The sequence below is a fragment of the Fusarium vanettenii genome (genome assembly GCF_000151355.1).
Source record: "Fusarium vanettenii 77-13-4 chromosome 7 genomic scaffold NECHAsca_79_chr7_4_0, whole genome shotgun sequence".
NCBI classification, from domain to species: Eukaryota; Fungi; Ascomycota; class Sordariomycetes; order Hypocreales; family Nectriaceae; genus Fusarium; species Fusarium vanettenii.
The window spans coordinates 15,209-34,390 of NW_003315810.1; the positions used below are offsets into that span (position 1 = coordinate 15,209).

Genomic DNA, 19,182 nt, shown 5'->3' on the forward strand with positions numbered 1-19,182 from the left:
TTCGACTGGCAATGGGTGTGTTGTCTTTGTTACAGGCAAAAACTGTGTTCTCAGTGGTAACGAAATGTGGTGGAAGTACCAGGACCTGAGAAACAGTGCGAAGGGAGATTGTGATAGATGCGGCAGTGTTCATTATGGCGATGGCTGCCGATTTACTGTCAACTACAAGACTGGGTGCGATAACAGGTAGAGGAAGTCTCAGGACTATAGTTAGTCATTATCCCTGCTTCAGATAGACTTTTGATCATAAGGTTCTGAACAGACGTTTGATACTTGGCTATAGCTGGAATCTCTTCGTGGCCACTCGTCTCAATAACTTGTCCTCGCAGCATACCCATATTCGTAACAATCAACCTCACCCATGCCTCCGCCAACCCTACTCAGGTACGGGACAATGATCATAGTTCCCATCGGCGTTATTTCCCCACCAGGTAGGGAAAGGATGACCAGGGCCACCGGCGCCAAACACAGCAAAGGAGAGGATGAAGAGAACAGTGAGACTGGCTCCATCAAAAGCACCAGTCACCAGGTACGAGTAATCCTTGAAGATGCGTGGGCGGTAGTTTCGGAGGTAGAACTGGACAAAGAAGCCTGCGATCAGTTGACTCATGATAACACAAGTCTGGCTCTGGTTGTAGGGGATGTAACCAGCAAACTGGATAAACTGGGGTAAGTTGATGTCTGCAACATCAAAGTTCTTGATCTTGGGGTAGAACTAGGTCATGTCAGTCGTGATGCGAGAGAATGGTTCAGGGTGACTGACCTTGTAGAAGATTCGGTGGAGGACGACCAAGCCACCACCAACAAGCAAGCCGAAGGGTACAATCTGATAAGTTTTGCCAAGCTTATACAAGTAACCGGCGAGGGCCCAAGAGGTTGCATTGGTGTTGTACGACTGCATCGTAGCGCCACTCCAGGACGAGTTGCCATCTCCATCACGGAGGAGCTCTCGGTTACTGCCAACGATGCTGATCATGATGGCGTAGTTGATGAAGCCTCCCAGGATGGTTCCCCAGACTTGAGTGAGAAACATGACTCGAGGTGGGATCTTGACTTTATTGGTATGTTAGTGCATGTTCTGTCATTTTGCAACCGACACTTACGGTATTCTCCCATCTTGAGATCACCAGACAGGCTGACAGCATTAGAAATAACGTTGTGAGACCAAGCAGCAAAGTACATGTTGCCAACAGGTTTTCCTGGCAGCATAAGACCAGCCAGCATTTTGGAGAGATTGTTTGTGGCAATTCCATTCCCATAACGAGAGTAAAGCAGAGTGCTCTAGAAGTAAAACAGTCAACACAGGCTCACACAACTGATCATCGAGAAGATAAATCTTACCACTGGCGCAATGATGATGCCTACAATGAGCGAGACCACATATGCCCAGGCTGGGAGGGTAATGTTCTCCTTGACGACGACAACGAGGCCAAGGATGAAACTGCCAACCAGAATGGAGATGTACCACCACCAAGGGGTTTCTTTGTAGTTCTTTGCCATGTGGTCATGGTGAAGATCATCATACCGGCCTTCCCTTGCGCTCTTGAAAGCCTTGACAACATCCTTGCCCCAAAACAAGATGCAATGAAGCAAAAGGGCCCCGATCTTCAAAACAGTTAGACAAAGCAATACAATGGACCGAAGCTTATCACTCACAGCAGCATTGGCCATAAACATGGCAAAGGCAAATGTTCCCGTCAACCTGGGAAGACCATACTCAAACAATCGCTGTTCGTTGAGAACGCCGCCTTCGAACACCTCGGCGATGGGGTATGTTGTACCATTTTCCAAGAGAAGTCGGGTGGACATGAAGGGAAGCGACTTGGCTCCCCATCCGTTGCCGTAATAGATACCGATCATGATGATATAGCAACAGAAAAATCCAATTGCCATGTGGGCCTGGAGAGGGAGAGGAAGGGAGGTGTTGAATGATGTGATCTAGAGCTGTCAGGAGGCTTTGCACGCCGCGAGAGTTACAGAACAGGCAACTCACATATTGCCAGTCAAGAGAGAGGCTGAAGAGACCAAGGCCCTCGTTGTTGGTAGCACCACCAAAAACTCGAGTGAGAGTCGCAGCCTTGTCGCCAGTCGCCTTCATGGCGGCCAAACACTAAAGTCCACACATGAGCAACAGCAAAATGATGATTCGTCTTGGTTTGTACATACCGGAACTGAAATCGAATTGAGCCAAGGGAAGATGTAGGCGGGGAAGAACTCATAAATCGACATGCCGGTGAAGCTGTACCAGAAATAACGCAGAGGCTTAGAGTTCTTGATTTCCTGCCAGTGAAGTCCCTGTAGAGTCTTGACAGTGGGTAGGTTACTCCAGAAGACAGCATCTACGTGCCAGACAGTAACTGGACGCATGACACCGCAGATACCGTAGCCGAACAGACCGATGGAGATGGTACTCAGAATAACCGTAGTCGCGCTCAATGGCATGTCGTAGAAGAGATCCTGGGCAGCAAAGACCTGGACACTAGCGGCAGCATTGGAAGCCGAAGTAGCCGTGATGGAGCAGATGGCATGCTCCTTCAGACCCCAGGGTCCAGGATTGATGAACTTGATGGCCCTAATCCAGAAGGGAAGCAAGCCTGTGTTGCCTCCGGCTCTCCATCGGGCTTCAATCTTGTCGCCACGGGGAAGAAAAAAGGCCCAAGCATTGCCGATGAAGTAGGAGATGAGGACGATAAAGGTTCCCTGGATGGTGATGTTGGTAGGTTTAAACTGTTGGTAGACGGGTCAGTTCGGTCATGGGTAGAGAATTGAAGGGTCTGGTCTACTTACAATGTAGATCTGATACATGACAGCCTGGAAGCAGGCAAGGCCAGAGGCCAAAAGCATGCTTCGAAACGTCAAGGCATTGTCGTGATCGTCCCTCATGGGTAGCAGGTGACGAGCGGCATCGGCGCCGGTGACGATGATAACATCCTTGCTACTGCGGTCGCTTTCGTCACTGTGCTCTTGACTAGACATAGGATGGATCTTGGAGTAGTCAACGGTCTTCTCATCGACAACATCCGGGGTAGAAACTGGGAAAACCGAGGTCTCAAAAGTATCCTCGGGGCCGTGAGGCCCCTTGGGCTCAACGTTGGTGGCCGACATGTTGGCAAAGAGGAGAAGCTGTAGTGTAACAGAACACAGCTGTGTTGCGTTGCGCCGTTGAATTGATGTGTCTGGTGCTTCAAACTCATTCGATTGTCGAGGATCGACTTGCTTTTATCTATCTGAAACTTCATGGTTGGACTCGTGTTGGTTGATACCATCGCCCTTGACAATGAGCCAATGCAACGTCTGTCGATTCTAGAACCTCGATCCAATAAAGTGGCGATGGACGCTCCCAATGACCCGGGGGACCTTTTGCAGACACGAATTCTTCTCTCTTGGTACTTTGCCTCATGTGTGGTATATCCGGTTGTTGGCTCCTGTCCCGTGGGCTCATTGCAGTAGGCTAGAGACTTGGCCTCCTGCCCTTTTGGTACTAGCCTCCCGAGATTGTAACCGGTTCTACCATTGTCCTCGTCCACATCGAGGGGCGACAGCTTCGGGTTGTGTAGTTTGAGTTCCCTTCTAGTTGGGGGGGGGGGGGGGGGGGGGGGGTTCTGGCCTTGCCTTATGTGGCAGCTTGCTCTCGTCTTCGAGGGTTGAACTACGTGTTGGTTGCATCTCCGGAAGAGCCGCAGATGAAACCGCCTCTGCCGTTTTGGACAGGAACTTATGTTTGGATGAAGTACCGTCGTACACATTGCTTGATGTTGATTGGCTTTGGTAGCGGCCGACGTTGGTCGGTGCTTGATTGCGACATGCCATTTTACCGGGGCCCATGAACAGAAAGGGTCTCAGATTCCGATAATCACAGACCGGTGATTGGTTCGCGATTCGGAAAGCCGGCAGTCAGGAACTTTTTCCCTGGCCGTGACAATGAGAGTGGACCGTACTCTGTACGTAAATGGCTAGTCTAGCATTCTAGAACATGGGTGTAAGCACCTAATAAGTGATAAGCTTCAAGTAGATACTACGTAGTACGTAGTAGGTATGCCAACTCAGGAGTTGAGAATGGAGGTACTTTTCACGGGGACAGAGGAAGCATGAGAGCTGCGATGTCTGATATATCAAATCTGCCAGCATCAAAAGACATCTATTAGCAAGGCAAACTTCCTTTTGGTCCAACAAGAAGCTCATGGATCGACATATATCTCACTGTAATGATAACGATAAGAACGGATTAAAGAGGTGGTGGCGATATGTCGAGGATAGCCAACTTGGAGATAGGGGCCAACTTTGGACGCCCTCTTCAGATCCAAGTATTGAGTTGTTTCTTGGAACCTTTGGAGACCTAGGATAAATGCTCGCCCGGATCTATCTGTAACCAGAAAGCTGGGAAAGAAAATGCGGAAGGTAGTCGAGCCATACAATCAAGACGAGGGCGAAAGTCTGGTTATCAGAGGTTTGTTGGTGCCGCTTTATCCGGAATATGCATCACGCCATCCACCTGCGCGCTCAATTGGTAGGTGTCTTTGAGGAACTTTTGATCGGCGCGACTTGTTCATCACTAACTAGCTACAAACGGGCGTTTATCAGCTCCATTCCGGCTTCTTCCAGTGATACTTAGCCGCAGGGTGGTTAGAGGGAGGTCTTGCGGCCCCTTTCTTTGCCCAAAGGTTCTCACGATACGTGCCCCCGGGAACTTCATAACCCTCCCAGAAGAGCCCACGATTTCTCAAGACGGGGAGCAAAAACTCGATGATCTCCTCAAACGTTCTTGGCATCAGAGCGTAGGCAAAGTTGAAGCCATCTACGTCTGCTTCTCGAATCCATCTTTCTAGCTCATCTGCTACATGCTCGGGGGTTCCAACGATAGTGGCCCCGAGGCCACCGATCTTCATCTCATCTACGATAGCACCTTTAGTCCACTTGGGGACGTGTGCAACATACTTGGCCCATGTTTCCACAGACGTCCGGATGGCGTTGGACTCGACGTATTGTAGCTCCTCGTCATCGTCAAATTGCGACAAGTCGATGCCGGTATAGCCCCCGAAGAGAGCGAGTGCGCCCTCCTTGGATCCATAGCTCAAATATTCGTTATACTTGCCCTGGGCCTCTTCCTCGGTTGCGCCCAAAACAGGAGTAACCATTGCGAGGAACTTGATGGCCTGCGGGTCACGCCCAAGCTCGCGGGCTTTCGCACGGATATCAGCAATGTTTTGAGCTACAATGCCCGGAGCGAGAGTGGAAACAAACACGGCTTCAGCGTGCTTGGCTGCGAAAGCTTTCCCGGCGGAAGAGGTACCGGCCTGTAATATTACGGGCGTCCGCTGTGGTGAGGGCTGACAGATATGAGGGCCAGGAACGTTGTAGAATTTGCCAACGTGGTCGATCGTGCGGACGAGTTCCGGGTCAGTATAGACCCCAGATTGGCGGTCGAGCTTAACAGCGTCATCCCTCCAAGAGGATTGCCTGCGAGTTGACATTTATTGTTAGCCTGAAATGTGCCTTGCGAGTCGCTGCTGGGGAGACAGGCGACGATGTACTTGCCAGAGTTTGTATACCACATCCATGTATTCATCAGCCTTGGCATATCTCTGGTCGTGATCAGGAAGCCTGTCAAGCCCGAGGTTACGGGCAGCTGATTCTAGGTAGCCCGTTACTACGTTCCAGCCGACTCTTCCACCGGTTAGATGGTCAAGCGTGCTGAGTCGCCGCGCAAGATGGTACGGCTCTTCAAAGGTCGTCGAGACAGTGAGTCCGAACCCGATACTCTCTGTAGCCGCAGCCATGGCAGAAACTGGCCCAAGCGGGTCGTTTACTGGAAACTGGGCTCCCGAGCCTGCAGCCGGTCCAACGTTTCTGGGGCCCTTGTATACGTCGTATGCACCCTTTAGGCGTAGTCAGTTACGGTCTCGATCCAATGCAAATCATAAAGAAGTGATGAAATCAGCTTCATGCGACATACTAAAACATCTGCGATGAAGATTCCATGAAAGCCAGCTGTTTCCAGTAGCTTAGCGAGCTCGACCCAATGCTTGAGGGTGTTGAACTCGGATGAGCGGTCATCTGGATGTTGCCACAGGCCGGGTGACTGATGCCCACTACATGCCTCCACGAAGGCATTGAGGATAAGCTTCTTCTTGGCCTGGGATTTGTTTGCAGTCTCGGGTTCAGCCATTGCGAGTCGTGTCTTGCTGCCTCATGTGTTTAACCGGCGTATTTGGGCCAGTAATTGCAAACCACAGTGTTGCTATCAGGACAGAGAGCTGTTGTTTAAAAAGAACCCCCAAGGCACTGTCCGTCACTTTGCCGATAAAGAAGCTGCCTCCCCGCTCCCCAGACGATCGGACATGTTACTAATTTGCTCCGAACAGAATACTAATTGCCCCGGGGTTCCTCATTCGCGTGCCATAGTGCGACGTACACAGAATTAACAGAGCCAGTCAAGAGTTCTATCCAAGTTCATATCAGTGATATTATCCGGTGGCGCGATGACGACTTGTCGGCTTTGACTGTCATTTGGAACATGTCCTCCTCAGATCATGATGGCGATGGCTTTGGTCACCAATGTCGTGACGCGGGGAAATTACAAAACAGTCCGGATTCTGAGATTGGCAAAAGAAAAAAAAAAGCAATGGCAGAGAGACAGGTGAGACTGTGAGGTGGGTTACTGCGCACTACGCATCATACGACTTTCCTGGGCGACATTAGATGCGTTTGCGCGCGGCCTCGAGCCTGCGTACAGTCTTCTGGCTCAGCTATTCCATCAAGCGCCAGGCTTCAACTATAACAAAGAACACATGATTGCGTCCAATGCTACAAGCCTATGTACACAGTAACGTCTTAGGAGATGCATTGCCATGGCGTGGAAATTATGGCGTCCATCTCTATACAGTAGGTACCTATGTCAAGACAGCAAATCTGCACCCAGGGCTGCACTTCGTGAGTACTCCATACAGCAGCAACCTGAACTACATGGGCGTGTCGTTCCTTTTCGAAGAATTTCGATGCGGGGCACTCCACACCAACAATCCCAATCCCTCGACCCGGACTGCTTAACCCCTTGAGCACTAAGCTCGTAAGGGTTTGGTGCCATCGATAGCTTCTGTGACATCAGATTCCTTGTGAGTTGCGCTATATGAGACCAGAAAGGAGGACAACCAAGTCTTGTCGAAAAGACAGTCGCCCGATGACTCGGTGATGCTTGTGTCTGGATAATAAGTATATAATGCCCCGGATGAGATGATACAGGTTCTGGGAATCATCCATACTAACTTTGCTGTGTGCTCATTGACTGCAATTGCAATAATACCGTTTATCACCATGGGGGCTGTTAATGCAAACAGCGATACTGCTTCGGCTGGTTGGCTCAGAAACATCTATCGTGGCACCTACTTCCAAGCTATTCTACTCGGGCTCGTCAGCTTCACCCAGCCTGGTATATGGACCGCTATCATGAGTCTGTAATATAAATTCCAACACCTGGGGAGTCGCTACTGACTGTGGTCCAAGGTCTCGGTGGCGGCGGCCAAGCTGAGCCGTACGTGGTAAATGCGTCCAATGCCATCACCTACGGGTACGTTCTCCATCAGAAACCCTCCTCCATTGCCCTAGGTCTCCGGGGTGGCAGGACTTTGAACGAGAAAAATTGCTTACATGGTGGCAAGAATTATGTTTGTCTGCGCGCCTGTGTCCTCCGTGGTCGGAAACATAGTCGGCATGAAGTGGGTTGTCGTCTTTGGCACCCTGGGATATGCCCCGTACTCAGCAGCGCTATACTGCAACAGCGTTTGGGGAACCCAATGGTTCCTCATATTTGGCGCCGTAACCTGTGGTTTCTCGGTATGCCTGCCATCCCTCTCCCTTTCAGTGTCAGTGTCACGGTGTATCCGACTGTTAACCTCTGCAGGCGGCTGCTTTATGGCAAGGAGAAGGGACCATAGCTGTGGCATATCCGGAGATGTCCCGTCGCGGTAGATGCAGTACGTTTTCGTCTTCTTCCGTCAAAGCGCGTGGTAGTCATGGCTAACTCTAGTCATACGCAGTTTCCATCTGGCTCACTCTCAATAAACTCGGCTCCATCATTGCGTCTTCCATCCAGCTTGGCATTAACAAGAACGCCAATAGCACCGGGTCCATCTCGCCTAAGACCTACCTCGTTCTCGTCGGTCTTCAGTGTCTCGGCCTGCCCCTCTCACTCCTGATCTCTTCCCCTCACAAACTGGTCCGAACAGATGGCCAAAAGCCCAGATTTGCCAACCCAAACCGCACCTGGAGATCTGAACTGCACGGTTTCATCCACCAGTTCAGACGCAAGGAGGTGGTTCTCTTGGTCCCAGCATTCATCGCGTCGCAATGGGGGTTAACATACCAAGGAAACTATCTTGCTGCTTACTACACTGTTCGCGCTCGAACCCTTGCCAGCTTTACCATCTCCATCATTGGCTGCATTGCCAACCTGCTGACGGGATGGTGGCTGGATACAAAACGAGTGAGCCGATCTTTCCAGGGGCGAAGTCTCTGGTACTTCGTCCTGGGCTTGTTCACACTTGTCTGGATTTGGAACTTGGTGATCCAGGCCCGATGGGACGACAAACCTCCGCTGCCAATTGATTGGAGTGATAGAAAATACGGCGAGGGACTTGTCGTCTTTGTTCTTTACCGGTATGCACACACCGCACAACTTACTCTTCATGGCTCAGACTGCTAACACTCACGGACAGTGTCGCGTACGAGACATTAAGCATCTGGCTCTTCTGGGCTCTCGGGACTTTCGACGTGGAAGCCGATAGTGTATCTCTGTCCATGGGTTTGCTGCGTGCTGGTGAATCGCTTGGGTCGGCTCTTTCGTACGCTGTTGGCGCCACGCGGAACACTTCTCTCATGGCAAATCTCATTATCAGCGTCGTCATATTCTATGTTAGCGCCCCTTTCACGACTTGGTCATCTCATCTTATCCAAGATAGACTGCCTAATGAGAGCCTGTCGGATTCGACTATAGAAGATATAGATCAATGGCGGGACACTGAAGCGAAGCAGGTGAACTTGGAGCCAAGTATAAAACATTAGTGGGAGGTTACATTACGAGATTCATTGGAGATGTATACTATGATTTTGTATATTCTACTTGAATTTCTTTTTAGTATTTCCGTATCTTATTGTGACTTAAGATAGGCCTAACTCAAAGTTGCATATAAAGAGTAATTGTTTCCATGCGGCCGCTAAGAAGCCACCCCCCTTTTTCATCAAGCGCTTAAGCAGCGCTGATTTAACCTTACTTTATGCATAGGGACAGGAATGGACGTCTACCATGCAGTCTGGCATGGCGATCAAGGAAACCAAGGAAACTGTGTCACAAGTCCTTGTCTTATTGGTTACTTGTATGATGTGGCTTTCTTACTTGCATGCCTTTTAGAAGCCTCCCACTCGTGAATAAGACAGCATGGCCGAGATCAGCGCTTCTTTCAGCATGATGATATCATGTGTCTCGCTACGTCATAACGTAGCAACGAACAATGCGCAGAGCCTCATGCTGGTTTTAACAGAGCATTCTCCTGCCATTTCCCAAGAAAGATGAGAGTAAGTGAGGCCAAAAACACTGCCACTAGAAAGCTTATACTCACCTGGTTTGAGGTAGGGCTCTATTGTTTCCTTGACAGTGCAGCGAAAGGACTCAACAGAATCAATACCAGACCTCTCAGCCTGCTCGCTCCAAGTCTACAAAGCCGTATTCGGACAAGAAGCAACTCGAAATAAATACCACCGCAGCCCAGCCGCCCACGATGCCCTTTTCTATGGCCGATCTAAACAAAAGAGATGAAACAGCATCAAAAATTCCCGCCCCCGCAAAGGGATTCGGCGCGCTGTTCGGCGGAGGCGGCTACGCAGAGGTTGTCTGCTGCCCATTGAGCGTCATCTTCTGGTCTGGATACGCTATTACAAAGAAGATCAAAAAGAAGAGGCAAGAGAAGAAGGCCACGGCAGCGGAAGCGGAGGAGGAGGTAGCTGTCGGAAGCTCTGATAGAACCAACCACAAGGATGCGGAGAAAATGGCTGAAGGGAGTCGAGCAAGCCATGTCTCCCCGACGCCAAGTCCGGGCGAGGTATCTGGGACCGCTCCACTTGATCCGGCACTTCAGAAGCATCCGAACAACCCACGGGTGTGCGACCCCGAGTGTCCGGGTTATGGAAAGGACTTTTGTTTGGCACATCAAAGGAAGGGAACTTCGCGCCCAACGAGCCCTGGTCTATTAGCGGTCTAAGTTTTCATCGATAGTTTAGAGCCACGCGTGTGCATGACAATCAAAGGAGCCTTGTGAAGCTGATTAATTTGATCAATACATGGAACTACACAGTGATGCTGAGGGATCACGTTATGAGGTATTGAGATTCCAACCTTTTCCTCATACGATATCATCTTGTCTCAGCATAAGATAGCTGCAAAACACTAGACCCATCAATCAATCAATCCTCCGAGCACTGGAAACATCCGGTACACCAACACCTTCCACCACCTTTCCACCGATCACCTCGTAAATGGGGATTTCAGCCAGCCTGGATATCACGTGGTGAAGGGTTGGCAAGGCTTCCCAATCGTGTGGATCAAACTCGAAGCTCGCCTTGTCCGCAGTGAAGATTCTCTGTACCTTGCTTGGTACGACCTTGGACTCTTCAGCGTGGGGCACAAAGGTGGCGTGTTCCACATCTGCCTGGCCTCGTTCTCCCACCTTGGGAATGTATTTGTATGCGAAGATTCCATCATCGTCCTCTCCACCGATGGTACCCTTAGAGGAACTCAGGTCAGCTTCCCTCAGACCATCCAGTGTAAGAGACCCGAATTGGACGCCTTGCCATCCAGTCTGAACTCTGTAGCTATTTGTCCGGCGCCAGATGTCGACGGAACAATACAGTTTTGGCATGCCAAGTTCTTCCCGGCCACTGACAATGGGATCGGTAAGGCTCTCGAATAACAGAGGCAAAAAGGTACCATTCAGCACTGTTCCGTCCTTCTGAACATACTGAACACCATGGATGTACAGTCCTATGTGGCGATACCCGGAGCCGCCAAGCCACTCCATCTTGTTCAGCGTTGTCTGCGAGACGCTCGCGTACGCAACTGTTCCGGGGCTCTTGAAGCGGAAAGAGGACGACGGAAACAGGTTTTGCAGAACCGTACGTGACGTCTTGAATTTGACGGAAGCAGTAGTGAATGTTGAATGAGTGGCAACTCGCGGCTTGCCTTTGAAAGTCTGACGTGGACCTGGGAAGGGGCCGAACGAGATGGGCATTCGCCAGTATAGATGAGGCTTTTGGGCCCAATCCCACTTGCGGAAGCGGTTGGTGGAGTAATCCCACTCGTCGTGGCCCATGTTGTAGTTGGTGTACTCCATCACTGAGCGGTCAGTCCTTGTCCAATGAAGCCTGATCGGGAATCTTACTGTCGAAGTCCTTGTCCACTCCATCACGCCCAGCTTGACGAGAAAATTGCTGTATCTTATGCGCTCGTTCTAGGCGGAACTCCTGATAAAGCCGTAATCTCTCAGGGACCTGCTCTGGCACTGTACCACGTGGGAGTACAACTGCCAAGGACGTAGCGTCTTCAATCGCAACGCCAGCACCTTGGCCTTGGTCTGGATAGCAACATCAGTTAGTCTTCAGGGTTGGTATGGAGATGTTTGTCTACTCACGGGGCAGAAATGGATGAGCAGCGTCGCCGAGGAGTGCCAGCCTATCCTTTGTCCACGATGGGAGGACCTCCATGTCTAGCAACTCCCACACCTTGAGTGAGCTCGCGTCTGCCTTGCCTAGAAGATTGACCAGAGCAGGGTCAAAGTTCTCGTAGACTTTAAGGAGTATAGACTTGTTGGCATCGGTGCTCCAATCTACTCATTCGTCAGCCGCATATCGCCACACAGGAGGCAGGTAACCTACCCTCTACACTTCCCGGGTCGCTCTCCTCGCGAGGGTGAATGCAGACAAAATTGAACTGACTGTTGTCCTCGCAAGGGTACATGACAACTCGCCTGTCTGGGCCATACCAAATGATCAGCTGCCCATTGATCTTTGCGAACCGTTCCGTCTCGGGATCATCAAGAGCAGCCTGGCGAGGAACGAGGAAGCGGAATGCACTCTTGCCTGAGCTATGAGGCTTGACTTCTCTGCCCACAACCTTGGAGCGGGACTTGGACTATTTGGGGGGAAAGACACCATGGATTAGTGTCGAAAGGGATGTAGTAGGGGGTCGTCACTTACGTGAACACCGTCTGCGCCGATCACGAGGTCCCCTTGGATCTTATCTCCGTTCTCTAGCCAGACTGTCGCTGATGTGGGATCGACGTCCACGACACGGCTGCAGGTTCGTAGCTCTGCTGGCTCACCGGGGCCGTCGTGAGAGGTAGCACGGCGCTTCAACTCTTCATGAAGACGCACTCGATGCACCAAATGCCAGGCATGCTGCCATTGCTTGTTTGATTCTGTAAGATCGACATCGCGCAATTGCTCGTTATTTGCGTTAAACTCGGTTATCTGTGCAAGGAAATCTCGAGTTAGCTACCATCAAGTTTGAACTCCAGTAAGACGACTTGCCCGTTCAAACAGACTCGCGCCAATATCCTCTGCGAATAGGCCAATGCGACGCAACAATCCATTGGCATTGGGTGCGAGGTGCATGGCTGCCCCTACTTCGTTGGCGAAGCGGGACTGTTCTAGGAGAGTGACATGATGGCCTTGCTTTCGGAGGTATATGGCAGCAGTGAGGCCTCCTATGCCGGCTCCGATAATGATGATATGCAGTCCATCAGAGCTGTTACTTGATGAAGAGCCGTTGGCTGTGGTTCTGGGCGCGCCGTTGACGCCGTTTGTGCCATTGGTGACTTGAGATTGGGTAGTGGCCATCTTGAGGTCAGTGGTGAATTCTCTTGGGTGCGGATAGACACTTCAGCTGTGAGTATTGCCGAGCTTTCTGTTCTTCAATTTGTTCGCCTTCAGCTATTTTAATCCATGCTTGACCAATACCCCGGAAACGCTCGCTCAACCAAAGTTCATTGCCGCTAGCATTAATGCTACGGGCGGTGGCCATCGATAGTTGCTATGGTCCCGGCCCACCATCTTCCTGTCACTCCTTGTTGGAGGGGCCGGCAATGAGGGGTTTCGGTAATGAGGGGGATTGAGTCTCGGGATGTGGTCCATTGCTTTCGGGGGACCAGCTCCGAAACTGTTGTCCCCCGAAAGGTGAAGAAGGTGTGTCTCTTGCTTGTATTCGGTGTATCATGACACTCCGTGTTGCAGATGAGGCGCACCAACAGTAGAGACAGACTTGGCATCCTTTCTGGTGGTTCTGATCCTTGACCACAAGAGACTTGGGGGCATAATGAGTGAGCGGCCTAGTTGTTCACCCACATAAACCCTTTTGTTAAGAAAGATATCGAGAAACAAAAAAGAAAAAAAATGTGATGCTTCACTGCTAATTTCTCTCTTCTGTTCCTATTTCCATCCTTGTGACTGTGACCAACTGCTGCAAGAATCCCTATTGCCGTACCTCTGTAACAATTCAGGAGTCTATTAGAGTTTCTCAGCTTTCAGAAGTGCCTAGACCGCTCTGGGCAACCCCATGGGGTTCGCGCGCTCAGGGCCAAGCCACAACCCCAGGATCTGTTCCTCCCCTCATCCGCGCGTACCGAGCAGGGTCAGGGTCACCGGTTTCCTCGCCCTTCTCTCATTCGTCGCAGAGATAAGTCTCAAATTATCTCGACCTCACCACCATCTCTGCAAGGTGATAAATACATCCATCCGTTACGCTCTCCAGTCATCTTAACCTTCACTGATGGTCCTCCAAATTTGATCAATTAATCATATCTTTCTGATTTATTGTCCATCATCCTCCAACTACGTCTGTCTTCGTGACACCTGGCACAATGTCAACAATCACTGCGGAAGGCGACAAGGTCGCCGAAACCACGACGCGACAGGAGAATACTCTTGGAGAACTCCGTCTTCGTCATGAAGAAACAAACGACATCATCCTCATTCCGACTCCAACAGATGACCCCAATGACCCTTTGAATTGGTTCGTATCCTCAATCAATATGCCTTCTCTTGAGGATATACCGCTAACCCCGTGGATCGTACACAGGTCAAAGCCGTACCGCGTCTACCTTGCCGTCCTCGTCTCGTTCGCCATTTTCTTTAGCAACTTCCTGGCGGCCGGCCCATCCGTCGCTCTTATAAGCATCACCACAGACTTCTTTGGTCCTCCAGGTCCCGACCTCAGCGGCAACATCGCCAAGGTTGCGTACTTTTTTACCAGCACTGCGCTCCTTCAAGGCATGTCGAACTTGATGTGGATGCCCCTCATCGCAAAGTTCGGCCGACGGCCGATATATGTTGTCTCGTTCGCTCTCTACACTGCCTTCTCGGCATGGGCTGGCGGTGCTACTTCATATAACAGTTCATTGGGAGCGCGTATTATGATGGGATTTGCTTCGGGCGCTGCCGAGTGTCTGGCACCATTGACCATCTCTGATCTCTTCTTTCTTCATGAGAGAGGCACCATTATGGCGTAAGTCTTTGGTCCGGTAAACTGATTAGAATTAATCATCTAACAAGTGTTCTAGCATCTACACTACCGCACTGTCTGCAGGAGTTGGCTGTGGTATCATCATCGCTGGACTCATCACCAAGGACCTGCACTGGCGATACATCTACTGGGTATCCGTTGCCTTGATCGGGTCCTGCACCACCCTGATCATCTTTGCCTTTCCAGAGACGAGATATAACCGTGCAGGGGATACAGAAGAGCCTCGAACGGTCACTCAGCACAAGCACATCATGAACCAAAGCTCCAAAGCCGAGGAAATTGATCCCGAGGTCGTCCAAGCCGAAGTTGCATCAACAAGCCAGCCATCTCAAAGATTTCCACCAAAGCGCACATATTTGCAAAGCCTGGCCCTTTTCAGTGGCATCCACACTCAAGAGTCGATCCTCAAGCTCTTCTTCCGTCCAGTCATCCTCCTAACTCTTCCTCCGGTTCTTTGGGCTACGCTGATGATGTCTGTCACAATTGGATTCCTCGTTGCCATTACTTCCAACTTTGCTGTCGCTTTCAATACCCTTTATGGCTTTGAGGCATGGCAGTCTGGTCTCTGCTTCATCGCTTGCCCTGTTGGAGCCGGTATTGGCGCTTTCTTTGGTGGCCGGTTCAGCGACATGGTAGCTGACTGGTTAACTCGGCGCAATAATGGCATCCGACACCCGGAAATGAGACTCCCTGCTGTGTCAATCTCTCTCGTTACTGCACCACTTGCTCTTGTGCTGTATGGAGTGGGCATCGATAAGGGATTACACTGGATCGTGCCTACCATTGGCTTGGGTCTTTGTGAGTTGACTCATGATCAAGAAGAAAAACGCTAACAGAGTTCACAGTGAACTTTTCAATTGTACAGGCCACCAACATCAGCCTGGTCTATACTATCGATGGCTACCGCCCCGTGGCAGGAGAACTTGCTGTGACACAGCATGCATTCAAGTGTGAGTCTCATAGGCGTTGCGTAAGAAGGAGGTGCTCTGTGCTAACCATTGTTACTCAGCTGCTTTCGGCTTCCTTCTTTCATTCTATACAAACCCATGGATTGCCAAGTCTGGATATTCCAATGCATTTGGTGCCATGGCTGGTATTTCGGGGAGCGTTATCTTGATGTGGATTCCCATGTACATCTGGGGTGGTCGAATTCGCCATGCTACCTGGAACTGGCCCTTTGTCAAGCGCTTGGCACATTGGCACGAGGATCGTGAGGTTGGCGAGTAAGGGACTCCTCAGGCCTCCATCTCTGAGCTCGGCTACCAAGTACAGAGGGGCTCGGCATCTTGACCGGGGCGTAAGGTGACGAAACCGGAGGAAATAGTTTGACTCAATATCATCTCGGCTCGAAAGAGTTTTCTGTATTATTTCTTCGCTTCGCATCACCATGGCACAACTCGGGGAGTCATCTTTACCCTAATATAAACACCCAAGTAATACCAAGGCCGATTGCCCTCTGGCTCGGTTGTGAATGCCCGTACCAAGTCTTCAATCAGTCACGGCAGAGTCTCTATTCAATCCAAGTCATCTAGGTACGTCAATGACAGCCTAAGCTGCTGAGATTTCACAATGATCACATACTTGCTAAAGTACGAAATTAAACACCCAAAGGCATCGTTGAGTCATGATCAAGGGAATTCAATTTAACAGAACTAGTCAATGTGGAGACCACCGTTGACAGCTAAATGAACACCATTAACCCAGCTTGCACGCTCCTCGCAGAGAAACCCAACGGCAAAAGCAATCTCATCCGGCTTTCCCATTCGCTTGGCCGCGGGCGTAGCATCAATTGTTGGCTGCAAAACACGCATAGCCTCCTCCCCAGCCGCAAGAAAGCCTTCTGTCTCAGTCGGTCCAGGAGAAACGGCATTCACTGTGCAGCCGTACTTTGGAGGCAATTCCTTGGCCCAGCATTTTGTGAAGGAGTCCACCATGCCCTTCGTACCTGCGTAGATAGTCTGTAACGGGGGAGGACCACGTGAGCTCGCCGAGCAGATGTTGACGATTCGTCCGCTCCCTTTGGTGAGATGGGGAAGACTTTGCTGTGTAAGAAGAAAAGTCGCTCGTCCGTTGATGTTGACCAGAAGATCCCAGTCGTCCAAGGTCTGCTCTTCAAACGGCTTGTTGACTGCTATAGCCACGTTGTTGACAACAATATCCAGTCGACCAAACTCTTGGACAGCTAACTCTACCAAGGTTTTGGGACCGTCGACTGTGCTCATGTCGGCACAAACAGCAATAGACCTGGTTGGTAGTCTCGCGGCTGCTTCATTGGCATTGCTCGCAAGAGATGAGAAGGGATAATTTATGGCGATATGTGCTCCACGAGAAGCGAGCTCTCTCGCAATAGCGTAGCCAATTCCACTGTCGCTGCCTGAAATGATGGCCACTTTTCCTGACAGAGTTTGTGATGCCAATTCTGTCGAGTTTGGTGTAGTGTATGTTAGAGACATTGTTGAAATGGATGTCTCATTACCACGATTGGATTACTGAACCCCGTGCATTCTTTTGAACCGACCATGGCACTTCTTAGCCGTTTCTAGATGTGGGGATGGACGCGATGCAACGCGCCTCTTCCCCGCGTTCTCGGGATGTGGGAGGGTGGTCCCGGAGTGCCCGGATGAGGGTGCCCGCATGCGTCCTTTGCTGCGTCTGGACAGCCATCTCTTTCCCTCTTTCCGGAGGGAAGGGATTGAAGAGTAAGTGAACCAGTTTAGTGCTAGTCTTATGGAAATCAACGCAAGTATTTAGCTACCTGAACTTTGATCGACATAGCACCACATCCAACATAGCACTTTCACCCAGACACATGTCATCAACAACTTTTCCATTCCCGTTCATCATGGCCAACCACAAAGACATCGCGCTTGCCCGCTCGAAGCTACCCCCCTCATTCCCTATCATCTGGCAAGACAGCGTCCTTTGGGACAAGGCCAGGGTCGGCCGTGTCTTCAATCACCGGCGGCCGTCAAGGCAGCCGCTGGCCGTTGTCGAAGCCACCAGAGAAGAACATATTGTAGAAGCTGTTCTTCTCGCACGTACTCTGGGGACACGAGTGTCAGTACGGTCCGGCGGGCACAGTTGGGCAGCCTGGAGTGTGAGGGAGGGTGCCATTCTGATTGATCTGGGCAAGTATCATGATTTTCTATTGGATGAAGACACTGGAGTGGCGCAAGTGTCCCCCAGTATGACAGGAAGAATGGTCAACAAGTTGCTGGGACAACGTGGACGCATGTTTCCCGGCGGTCACTGCCCGGAGGTTGCTCTGGGAGGTTTTCTGCTACAAGGGGGCATGGGGTGGAATTGCAAGGTAATTATGCAGAACTGACAATCCGGATGCTGCTGACGCGTGGGACATTAAGAATTGGGGATTCGCATGCGAAAGGCTTCTGGCTGTCGATGTGGTTACTGCCAACGGAGAAAAGAAGCACTGCGATAAGAACAACAACAGTAATCTGTATTGGGCAGCGAGGGGAGCAGGTCCAGGTAAGTCAGCAGACACAGAGGATGCGACCGTGACTCAGAGTCTAGAGTCCTGACTTTCTACCAGGGTTTCCAGCGGTCGTAACCCGCTTTCATTTGCAGACAATTCCTGCCTTCACCCACATGCGATCCTCCATCTACATCTACGAGAAGAAGGATTACGAAAGAGCATTTTCATGGGTTCTCGGGGTATGTTGAACTCTCCTTTATTATTCTTAGCACGTTACTCACCAGCAAACCCAGATCACATCTGATTTCGATGAGAGCACAGAAATCGTTGCAGTGGGAAACCACATACAAGGACGAGAGGGAGAGCATATCACGATCCTGTTTGTGACGTTCAAAGACAGCGAGGAGGAAGCTCGGGCCGCGCTGCAACCCGCAGAAGACTCGGCACCGCCAGGACATGTGACTTCATGGTTTTGCAAGCCGACGTCGCTTGCTGAACAATACGACGACCAACACGCCGCCAACCCAGATGGTCACAGGTATGCGGTCGACAACTGCTACGTACAGAACGACGCAGATGTCGTCTCCTTACTCAAAGAGTCTTTCACTTCGTTACCTACCAAAAAGTCTTTCTCGTTATGGTACTCGATGGCACCAGGTTCAAGGCGGAGTGTTGAGGATGGCACCATGGACGACATGGCTCTCTCCATGCAAACCGATCACTACTTTGCCACTTATGTCATTTCAGAAGACGAGTCCGAAGACGACAAGTGTCAATCCTGGGTTACGAAGATCATGGACCAGATCAAGAGTAAATCTGATGGAGCGTATCTGGGAGACTCTGACTTCCAGAAGCGTCTGACAAGGTTCTGGGGGCAGGAGCAGGGAAAACGATTGATGGATATCAGGAAGAAGTGGGATTCTCGTGGAACCATTGCTGGTTATCTAGATGAAGGGGATAAGAGCGGTGTCAATGGTCTGCAAAATGCGTAGTTGCTTGAAGCTACTCAACCAAGACCACTCACTACCCTATAGCTGGCAAACTTTAGTAAGGAATCAACATTTTAAGGGATATTCACCAGTAAGAATTTGCGTTTGAGGTATGAACAGTCTTAATTATATCGTATGTCAATCTTTATAAGTTATTAGAAATAAGTAATAGTTGTTTATGAAGAGATCAGTTCTTA

At 50.6% G+C, this 19,182-nt stretch overlaps 8 protein-coding genes across 8 annotated transcripts; 4 read left to right on the forward strand and 4 right to left on the reverse strand.

The window, feature by feature from the left end:
* Positions 1 to 247: 247 nt before the first annotated feature.
* On the reverse strand, positions 248 to 3,105 carry NECHADRAFT_62337 (uncharacterized protein; the record flags this gene model as incomplete). Its single annotated transcript, XM_003040123.1, has 8 exons — positions 248 to 715; positions 764 to 1,053; positions 1,104 to 1,281; positions 1,342 to 1,605; positions 1,657 to 1,938; positions 1,994 to 2,110; positions 2,167 to 2,727; positions 2,788 to 3,105. 8 exons carry the CDS (start codon positions 3,103 to 3,105, stop codon positions 377 to 379), a joined length of 2,349 nt encoding a protein of 782 aa, XP_003040169.1. The 3' UTR covers positions 248 to 376.
* A 1,472-nt stretch (positions 3,106 to 4,577) lies between these two features.
* NECHADRAFT_44531 (uncharacterized protein) lies at positions 4,578 to 6,166 on the reverse strand (the record flags this gene model as incomplete). Its single annotated transcript, XM_003040124.1, has 4 exons — positions 4,578 to 5,457; positions 5,518 to 5,582; positions 5,652 to 5,876; positions 5,954 to 6,166. 4 exons carry the CDS (start codon positions 6,164 to 6,166, stop codon positions 4,578 to 4,580), a joined length of 1,383 nt encoding a protein of 460 aa, XP_003040170.1.
* Positions 6,167 to 7,311: 1,145 nt separating this feature from the next.
* NECHADRAFT_44487 (uncharacterized protein) lies at positions 7,312 to 9,057 on the forward strand (the record flags this gene model as incomplete). Its single annotated transcript, XM_003040111.1, has 6 exons — positions 7,312 to 7,447; positions 7,501 to 7,564; positions 7,656 to 7,830; positions 7,898 to 7,970; positions 8,034 to 8,652; positions 8,712 to 9,057. The coding sequence occupies 6 exons, from the start codon at positions 7,312 to 7,314 to the stop codon at positions 9,055 to 9,057; spliced, it is 1,413 nt and encodes a 470-aa protein (XP_003040157.1).
* A 713-nt stretch (positions 9,058 to 9,770) lies between these two features.
* NECHADRAFT_44490 (uncharacterized protein) lies at positions 9,771 to 10,250 on the forward strand (the record flags this gene model as incomplete). Its single annotated transcript, XM_003040112.1, has 1 exon — positions 9,771 to 10,250. The coding sequence occupies one exon, from the start codon at positions 9,771 to 9,773 to the stop codon at positions 10,248 to 10,250; it is 480 nt and encodes a 159-aa protein (XP_003040158.1).
* A 198-nt stretch (positions 10,251 to 10,448) lies between these two features.
* Positions 10,449 to 12,882, reverse strand: NECHADRAFT_44489 (uncharacterized protein; the record flags this gene model as incomplete). The annotated part of the gene is made up of 6 exons (XM_003040125.1): positions 10,449 to 11,380; positions 11,427 to 11,618; positions 11,676 to 11,870; positions 11,929 to 12,175; positions 12,241 to 12,527; positions 12,588 to 12,882. The coding sequence occupies 6 exons, from the start codon at positions 12,880 to 12,882 to the stop codon at positions 10,449 to 10,451; spliced, it is 2,148 nt and encodes a 715-aa protein (XP_003040171.1).
* A 1,019-nt stretch (positions 12,883 to 13,901) lies between these two features.
* Positions 13,902 to 15,790, forward strand: NECHADRAFT_44502 (uncharacterized protein; the record flags this gene model as incomplete). The annotated part of the gene is made up of 6 exons (XM_003040113.1): positions 13,902 to 14,053; positions 14,120 to 14,545; positions 14,601 to 14,853; positions 14,887 to 15,361; positions 15,409 to 15,513; positions 15,573 to 15,790. 6 exons carry the CDS (start codon positions 13,902 to 13,904, stop codon positions 15,788 to 15,790), a joined length of 1,629 nt encoding a protein of 542 aa, XP_003040159.1.
* A 425-nt stretch (positions 15,791 to 16,215) lies between these two features.
* On the reverse strand, positions 16,216 to 17,016 carry NECHADRAFT_44498 (uncharacterized protein; the record flags this gene model as incomplete). The annotated part of the gene is made up of 1 exon (XM_003040126.1): positions 16,216 to 17,016. One exon carries the CDS (start codon positions 17,014 to 17,016, stop codon positions 16,216 to 16,218), a length of 801 nt encoding a protein of 266 aa, XP_003040172.1.
* Positions 17,017 to 17,372: 356 nt separating this feature from the next.
* Positions 17,373 to 18,988, forward strand: NECHADRAFT_94796 (uncharacterized protein; the record flags this gene model as incomplete). Its single annotated transcript, XM_003040114.1, has 5 exons — positions 17,373 to 17,398; positions 17,480 to 17,873; positions 17,926 to 18,049; positions 18,114 to 18,235; positions 18,290 to 18,988. The coding sequence occupies 5 exons, from the start codon at positions 17,373 to 17,375 to the stop codon at positions 18,986 to 18,988; spliced, it is 1,365 nt and encodes a 454-aa protein (XP_003040160.1).
* Between the last annotated feature and the right edge of the window lie 194 nt (positions 18,989 to 19,182).